At 37.6% G+C, this 9,515-nt stretch overlaps 1 protein-coding gene across 1 annotated transcript in view; it reads left to right on the forward strand.

Annotated features, from left to right (window-relative positions):
• The window catches only part of LAMA2 (laminin subunit alpha 2), a 303,552-nt gene that overhangs the window by 159,569 nt on the left and 134,468 nt on the right, over positions 1-9,515 (forward strand). Inside the window, exon 19 of the mRNA XM_026844883.1 lies at positions 5,766-5,977. Coding sequence (XP_026700684.1) covers positions 5,766-5,977 — 212 coding nt within the window. The remainder of the gene's footprint in view (positions 1-5,765; positions 5,978-9,515) is intronic.

Consider the following 9,515-nt stretch of genomic DNA (forward strand, 5'->3'; position numbering starts at 1 on the left):
AAGATAATTCCTCTTTGTCAAATACATACAAAAGCTCAATATATATTGCCTACGCTTACTACTACCTATACAAAAGACAAATAAAAAAAAAATGTGTCTCGCCTGTCTTTGGCTGTGGCAGGTCTGAATGACATGTTAGTACTGAGACAGAAGGTTCTCTCCCCTTCTTATATCCGGTTATTCTGAAAGGATCGCATGGAGAATTTAAATGAAACAGAAGGCTAGTGTGAGTGCTGGTGCTAAGCTCCTGGGAACCCCCTTCCACAGGAGGTGAGACCTCATAGACAAGAGATATCATCACCGTGTCTGCACGCCTTTCAGTCCCTTGGGATTTCACATGGATGGAACAGCTTTCAAGAGCTGTTAGTGTGCCAGGGGACCTCTGCTAGTAGTTTGGAGGTCATGATAAATCAGCATTGGCTTTGGCTCCATGATCCCAGTCCCCCACGACCCTGCAAATGGCACCTTTTTAAGAGGGGCCAGGGGAGTCAGATAACTGTCTAACACCTGGCTAGACAGTTATGAGTCCTGAAAACATGCCAGTTCTGGTTTTCAGTAGGCTTTTGCCATTTGGCACTTCCATGAGCTGCTTGCAGTATTTTCCAACATCAACCCTAAAAAAAAGGTAAGGTTTCTGAATGAAGACTTACAATATTTGGGCTGGAATGAGGAGAAATAGTAATGAACCAAGAGGAAGAGCCAACCAGAAAAGCAGGAACCTGACCATATGCTATGAATCACCCTCCAGTCCTGCCTTCCCAATTTACATTTGCAACTACTTCCTTTTAAATCCCCTGTTGTGCTGTGTCTGTCCTGAAATGAGAGTGGAGGCTGTCACCTGTTTCCACCCATCATCACTGAGTCTGCTCCTGCTGCGTGCTATTTCTGCCTGTCTTTTCCCGTCTGTCTTGGAAGTCATCACCTTCTTTCAGCTAGTGGGCTGTGAAGTTAATGACGGCAGGAATAAATCACATCAAGAGCACTTTGATGGCAGTTTGTCAATGCAGGGTCATTGACAGCTTCCATTAGCAACAAGTGCTATTTCTGAGTGGAGCACAGGCTGTAGATGCAGTAGGACAGAATCTAAGTGGCAGGCTTGGATTTTAGCCTGATTTCCTAAGGAAATGAGGCTAGTGTGATCTTTTTGTGCATGTCTGTCTGGCTGCCTGCAAAGACATTTGAACTTGTAGGTCAATTTCAACCAAATTTGACAGAAGGGTAGGAGGTTTCAAAGATAATAATTGTTTCTGAAGGTTTTGTGGAGAGAAGTGGCTGAATAGTGGTTAATAAATCAGGACATGTTGTAGCTAAGGGGGAGAATACATTGTGAACTCACACCTGATTAAACAGCAGAGAATACATGAGAGAGAGAGAGAGAGAACGAGAGAGATTATTAAATGTTCTGCCCATAAGAAAACTTTCACAGGGCAAGGAAGAAGCACTGCTGTAGCCTGAGGGATTACTCCCCGCTGAATAGCAACATCCTGCAGCAAATAATGAGCCCTTAGCCTTGTAATCATGAGAGATAAATCCATTGGAAATTAGACCATTCATTCTAATGCTCATAGAAGTATTTGCTTTTAATTGTAACAAGTTGCTTGGAAATGCCTCAGCTGTCAATAATAATGAACAGGAGAAAGCATGTTTCCTTTTTCTATTAATAGTGACTGTACAATTTCTAAAAGAGCTCTTTCATTTTATCAACTGTAAAGTGACAAGGGATCTGAGCCACATCATTCATTAACTGAACAGTCCTAAATTATCATGACATACCAAGTATGAAGTGAGCATATACAATATTGTACTTATTTAGCCTCCAAAATCATCTTCTGTCCCCTAGGGAGATAAGGTCTTTTATAGATATATATTGAGAGATATGCACACACACAGGCGCACACACACATCTGAGTTGTAAAATCTCAAAAAGGTTTGGTACTTTTCTCACTTGAACTCTTCAGGAAAAGGTTGCTGAAGTTGCTCAATGTTCTGAGGGGTCTAGCTCATAACACCATCAAAGTAATTGATATAAACAGATATAAATTGTGTTGGGAGTTACCCCATACTATAATTGTATAGAAAGCCCGGCTTCCACATTTTATCCTTTTTCCCCAGCAAATTAGACTTCTGTTCTTTCTTTGCTCACTGCTCACTTTCCCAAGGGGTATGAGGTAGGACAGATTCTCTCCGAACTCCATAGAAATGATGTATGAGAATGCCAAAAAGCTGTCCTTTGAGCCCAGCACCTTTAGAGGGTGATGATAGGCATTTTCCAGCTACACAGATTTGATATAGACAAGACCACACAGTTTTAGGGAAGAGAAGCAAAATAGATGAGAGTAGCTTCTCCTGTTAGCAATCCTTTATTTATGAATATGGTTCCAGTGACCTTTTCCTCCTAGAAGGAGAAATAGGAGGTCCGTGTAACTTAAGTGGAAGGAGAAGGGTGAGCTGGGTCATGTTCTTCCTTTCCCCCTTTCCCCAGTTTTCACATCTAGCACAGAGTGCCACCGGCCACAGTCTCCTGTGGGTCTCTTGCCTTCAACCTGCTGCTCCTTTTAGCTAATATAATTCTTCCACTAGTGCCAGAAGTACAAGTCTGTATTGCAGTGCTCTTGGGGAAAGGGTCAAACATTCAGGAGATTTGATACAACAAATGGGTTGGGCAGGATTGTTTACAGCTTACAAAGGTAAGCACTCTGATGTTAACAAATGCAAGATTTATAGTTGGTCATACAACAATAACATCAGTTCTGTGGACCTTAGTTGAGATTTTTAACTGAGTGTTCACATGACATTTCTCCACAGGGCTTTTGCCTGATTTTGTACACAAAAGGTTGAATGCACAGAAGTTTCAAAGCAAATGTAAAAATAGTATTTCCAGACTTTAATGTGTTTGGATTTGCAGCATAAATTAACTCTGTCTCAAGGGTTTTTTTCTGGTAAATATAAAGAAATGTATCAAATAGTCCTGGTTTGTGTTTATATAGACAGCACCATACAGGTTGCTGAAGAAAATTAACTCCATCCCAGCCAGACCCAGTACACATACATACAAATATATTTATATAATAGCCCTGTATTTGGTACCGGTTATGCCAAATCAAAACAGTGTCTGTCACAGACACACCTGCATTTGAGGGTAAATGTCACCACAGTGGAAGAAAAAAATTGAAAGAATCTTTCTTCACTGCCTTTACTCCTATTTTTGTTTATTTTTAACTCTCAGAACTATTCTTTTGTACTTAACAGTAATTTCTTTAGATATGTATTTTGTGTAATACATAAATATAATTTTCTGTGCCACATACTTTATTGTGATTTTTATTTTTATATTATGAACCTTGCCAAATATGTAATGCTTTGAATCTGAGAAGAGTAGCTGAAAGTAGAAATGTCCTTAAGGGAATAAAGATGGAATTAGTAAAAGTGGATTTTTTTTAATCTTCCCCTGCAACTTCAGGAGAAGTGGGAGGAAAAAGTGAAAGAATTTACACATAGATACATGCACATAGTTTTCTTTTAAGCTTAACTGGTTTACTCCTACTTTCATGATCATCTTGAATCTGGATTTGAGATTATGTATGTATGTAAGTAGAACACAGCTATGTGATGGTAGTGGGCTTTGCTAATTTTAATTAGCGAAGTCTAAACCGATGAGAATACAAAGAGTTAACAAGGTATCCTGCTATTATAGAAGGAAATGATTAGCGGTGCATTTCTCACAAATCCCTGGAGTATTTTTTTCTGTGAACTGCTTGGTAAGTTTCTGTGAGAGCTATCAGATACAGAACTAACCCTTAAATGAAAGTGAAAGAGAAAAATGAATCCGCATTAAGGGAAGTCAAATAGATTAGTATCACAAAAAAATACAGGTTTATGACAAATACGCCAGTAATAAGTGAAAAAGATCTCAGCAAAGCGTGGATGAACTTCTGACATAGTCTGTTTTAGGTAAAATAAGATAACTGCATAAATTATCTTTATTGTTTGGCTTTGATAAAACATGGCTATTAACTATTACATGTATTGAGAGACGTTCCTGGCCTTTGTAACTGAGATATCATCACTGGAAAAAAACCAATCTGTTTCAGTGAAAGTAAGCTAAAAATCAAGTCTCTTGTGATTGCTGAAATATCTCCTATCCAAGGGAAAAATATCAACTTCTTTGCAGGGAATACAAGGAGGTACAGTGCGTGACTACATTTGTGACAGATTCTGAAAATAAAATGCCTGAATTATTCTAATGATGTATTCTAATGAGTTTTTGATGTTTTGTTACTATGAGGAGGTAATTTTGAGAGATGGCTATACCAAAGGACTAAAGCATAGTGGGCTAGATTGCGAGTAACATTTTCACATTCTTGAGTGTTTACATGCACCCAAACCACTGGACTATTTACACATATATTAATCTATGGTCTGCATTGTGGGTATTTTTAGAGAATGGAACAAATCCTACTTTGTGTAATATCTTACTACAAAAATCTGTTCAATTAGATACAAGTATAATTTCCTCCCTAGTCTCAGTTATCCATTTCTATGTTCTTTGCTAATGATGTTGAATAATAATTAATAAATGTTTAGATGGCTTAGTTTAGGATCCAGTTGGAAGCTTCATGAGATATTCTGGATGCAAGGAAAAGGATTAACTTGATGAGCATAAAGGGACAAGAGTGCAAGCATAGTGGGGCTCTGCATTCCCATGGTAGAATGGTATGCAAAATCCTTGCTCGACCATACCATCCATTTCTATTACAAAGCAGAAGGGACATCTATGTACATTAGAGCTGCATTCAAACTGACTTTAAAACAGTAGGAAACATTAATTTATGCAATATGTTTTATGTAGTTTCTGTTTTCTTAACACTAATTGGAGTTCATCTGAGATGCACATGAATAACTTCATTAGCTGGAACTGGGCAATTTTCTTCTTTTTCTTCACTATCTACAAGTTGCTCTTACTGTGAAGTGTGAGCAAATGTAATGGAAAGGGAAAGCAGACCAGAATATAAATAGGAAATGGGCTGTGAGACGAGTAGAAATTTGCTTTAAATACACACTCGTGTTAGGTCAGATTCACTAACCTGTTTTACATGGTAATCACAGGAAATTGCTGGTGGGCAAGGTAGAAAAGAAGGTGATAGCTTTAAACATCTCTGTTTAAAATATGAAAGGTATAGTACACACCGACATAGTTCCTGTGATAACGAGCAATCTTTTTGTTACTTACCTATATGCAGAGATTAGCAGTTCATTAACTAAACAAATCTGACCATGCAGTAGATTAGGGGAAGACTAAGTCAGAGGAGAATCTTGTTAGGTAAACATATTTATATCTGTATTACTTTCTAAACCTGTTTTTCTAAACTAAACAAGTTTTTAAGGTAGAGGGGAAAAAAGAATCATCAAGCTTGCTGATAAATGAATACAGAACATCTAGACATGTTGTGCTGAAATACAAAGCCTATCTAACATGGACTTGAATTCTTCTAGTGTGCCAACAGACAGATTTCTTACTATGCTTTGTTTCCAGTGACAAGATTTTTCTCCCACTGAAGTCTAATTATTAGCAGGACTGGCAGGATTTCAGCTGGTACTGTATCTACAGTGTTGTTAAAAAGGAGAAGGATGGAGAAAGAATAAAGACTTAAGAAATATTTGAAAGAAAATAAAATAATTTTTGGTGATTAGTGAGGCAACAAAATAAAATTTTTCTAATAAGAGGATTATTTAAGGGTCCTAACTGGTGATGTCTCTTACCTTAGGTGTGCAGAAGGCTATTTTGGACAACCTTTAATACCAGGAGGATCGTGCCAGCCATGCCAATGTAATGACAACCTTGACTTCTCCGTTCCTGGCAGCTGTGACAGCTTATCTGGTGCTTGCCTGATATGTAAGCCGGGTACAACAGGCCAATATTGTGAGAGGTGTGCTGAGGGATATTTTGGCGATGCTCTTGATGCAAGGAACTGTCAACGTAAGTCATGAACTTTTACTGCTCCTGACAGTATTGATCTATCCTATAACCATGTTCCTGAGAGGAAGACTGTGCCTCTCTGTCTGTGAGCAGGAGAATGGTATGGTACACTTACACTTATAATAATAATAATAATAATAATAATAATAATAATAATAATAATAATAATAATAATAGTGTTTTACTTGCATCTGTATCTGGAAAGGGACGTTTCAAAGTAAATAGAAAGAAGAACTTATTAAAAAATTTCCTGCTATAGTTGAAGTAGTAATGAAGCAGACATGGAAAAAAAACTGGGAGAGCGTAGCATTGAATGTATGCAAAAGGTTATACTAAATGTCAGATCTACAAAAATAAATAAATGAAAACAATTCACTAAAAACACTATAAGCCATCCAGGGAAATCCCATTAACTAGTGAGACTGGCGCTGAAAGGAGCAAGTGATATTTGAGTTACTGTAGTATCGAACTCTGGCAGCACTTGTGGCCTCCTTTCCAACTACATGACCTCAGTAAAAGTTGGGAGCTGCTACCTCTTACAGGGCAAGATTCTCCCACCTCCTGCAAAACAGAGGCTAAAACCTCCTAACAAATTTTCTAAGGTGCTCTGGAGGAAGATACCTAGCACTGCAGCAAGCTACCATTTCTCAGCTGATCTCTTATCAGCCCCAGTTCATGTTTCCCGATAGTGACTGCAAAACATTGAGTAGGTGGAAGATTTGGTAGGAAGGAGAGCTTTTGCTTCTGTAAGAGGTATTGGCGCTCTCTGAGCCATCGCTGGCACAATTCAGAACACAGTTATGGGGCAGAACAAGTGCTTTTAACTTAAAAACATTCTTCACATACACTTCTACCCCATTCTGAGGAATGGAATAAAACAGGTTATAAACTGTCCTGAGAGAGCAGAGGACTTTATTTCACTGTCACAAGGATTTAATCCTTTTTGGTTCATTGGAATAAACTCAGAGCAACTCTGCTGAGTACAAAGGTGTTTATATCAGGATAAAATTATGCAAGTAAAAGATCTGAGCCAGTGTCTTACTGCTGTGCATGTAGGAACACAAGAACCACTTCTGCAGTACATGTTTCAAGCACAAAAATCTGAGCCACTGGCATTCATTTCCAGGATTTGCACTACTGGAGGCTTGCAGTTTGACAGTGAGAATATTAAGTTCTGTTGGACCATCTAAGACTGCATGTGAGCCAGTAAGATGCAGAACATCATCAGGTTTCTCAGCTAAGGCTAATAAAAACTGATATATGTAAAATCATGAAGACATATACCTTTGTAGATGCTTTATGTAGCTACTTTATGCAATGCTAGATAAAAGTTGGACAATCACATATATTCTCTGCACAAGTTAGCAGTTTATGATGAATGATGTCATGTAAGTGTGATTTTTTTAAAAAAGAAGTGTATTTCAAAAATCATAGCTTCCAGTAGCTTGTCACCATTCCTGAGGCATCGATAGGACTGTTGCTTTGAACATATTTACGGTAGTGGCAACTCCATGAGAAAGAGATCTAATATGAGAAAACATACAATTAAAAAAAAGTATTAAATACATATTTAATGTAGAATTATAGGCTTTTCTTTTGTTGTTAGTATCACTGACGTGAACCTTCTAATGTATTCATAGCCTTGTGTTCACAGTTACCTTGTATTCATTTACTCTCCGTCTTCCGTGTGCATTTTCTTTTTTTGCAAATGATTTTTTTATTTCCTTTGCAGACTTTCATGAAGTTTGCCCTGCAGCTACAATATCAGAGGGACTGTGCCTTTGCTTTGTTGTTTTCAATTTCATTCCTTATTAAAAAGCCAAATCCAGGAGTATTGCAAAGCATGAATTTTGCTTTCAAATTATTGTTTGAAATGTTTCTTGCTCTTTCTCAGTGCAGTGCTGCTGTTGTGTGCATTAACCATTTCAAATGACAGTACAACTTTATATCACTATAGTGGCTCTGAATTTCTTGGTGTATCTGTACAAAATCATAAATCTGAGAACAATGAGCAAATGTTGTAGGCTTATTTGATTTGATTCTAGTAGGTTGAATTTTGGTATGCTGAAACAAATATCTGGAGGTTTTGCTGGTGGTAACAGAGCTAAGAGATGTGAGGTTAAAGAGAATATTCAAACGTGCCTGTGTGCCAGTGCATAGGTACTACTGTTAGAGGAGAGTAAGTGTGTAGGCTTATTATAAATACACACTCGATTCTGTTTATAAATCTGGAGATAATGAAGGGTCTTGACCGGTGTCATTTTGGGAGAAAGGAAGATAAATTTCTCTGACAGCCTGTATTGTGTTATAGCAACTATTTGGAGGTTTGGACAATAGCTAATTTTCCCAGTAGAGGTGAATGAATGCAAAGGTTTTAGGTGACATAAACTGTTACTCAATCTGATAAGCTGCATTTATTAGATGAGTAGCCCCAACTGTATGTTTCTTCTGTATGTACATACTGCCAGAGCCAAGAAAAACAGAGTCTTGACTTCCAAATTCTGCCTTACCAATGCGTTGCACTCAGTCATCTGTGGCTGAGTTAAGAATACACAGTATGCCATTTGCAGTAATATATAATATAAATAGGACAAGCCAGCATAAATTTTCTTTTTTGATCCTTGTTGTGTCATATGCCTGATACACAAAACAATTCAAATAAGACTGACTTTGGTTTTTGAGGTCTGTATGAAAGGTTGGTGAAGTAATACCATTAATTTACACTGAAAATTGTGGTTCTTTTGAGTCTGAGCTTTTGCATCACCTTTCACTGCTGACCATTTTAATCAGAAAGATACTCAAAACATATGTGATACTCATCACTGTGTACAGTTTGGAGTGTCGGCAGTTTTTAAAAAATAAATATTATAGCAAAGGAGAGCGCTGTATACAGGATGAAAGGTAAATTAAGGATTCAGTGTTGAAAAATTAGTGAAAAAGAGAAGCAGTGACAATTACAGCAGAAGTGTTTTTAAATGATTACATTTTTAAAATACCCTACAAAACAGAAAGAGATTGAAACCTCTGAAGGTGTTACCAGACTGATATGAGTGTCCAACATATTTTTGTTACTTATTCCACAATATGGGAAGTCTTTGGAAACATTTGAGAAATAATGCCATGAAGAGACTGGCAAGCCATAAAGTCGCTTTCAGTTAAAAGAAGCAATTTTGCAGGATATCTCAGAAGGAGGGAGAAAAAACCAACACATTCTTTCAATTTACAATTGAAAATTGTAAATTAGCAAGTCCAATAAAGTAATGAGGATGCTCCTGTTGTAATAGTCTATATATAGAAAAAATAGAACTGCTTTGTCTCAAATGGCACCTTGTGACATGCAAGTATGTGACCAGCATGTGCTCACTATTGGAACTCTCAAGTGTTTCTTAAAATGAAGCTTCCACATTGAGGAAAAAAACACATGCAGTCAAGACACTGCAGGAAGGCAAAAACATGGACTGGAGCTCAGGTTTACAGAGTAGATTGATAATCATTACAGAGATGTGGTTTCATTCCCCTCGGGGGGGGGGGGGGGGGG

Source organism: Athene cunicularia (assembly GCF_003259725.1).
Source record: "Athene cunicularia isolate RWA chromosome 3 unlocalized genomic scaffold, athCun1 chr3_part1, whole genome shotgun sequence".
NCBI classification, from domain to species: domain Eukaryota; kingdom Metazoa; phylum Chordata; class Aves; order Strigiformes; family Strigidae; genus Athene; species Athene cunicularia.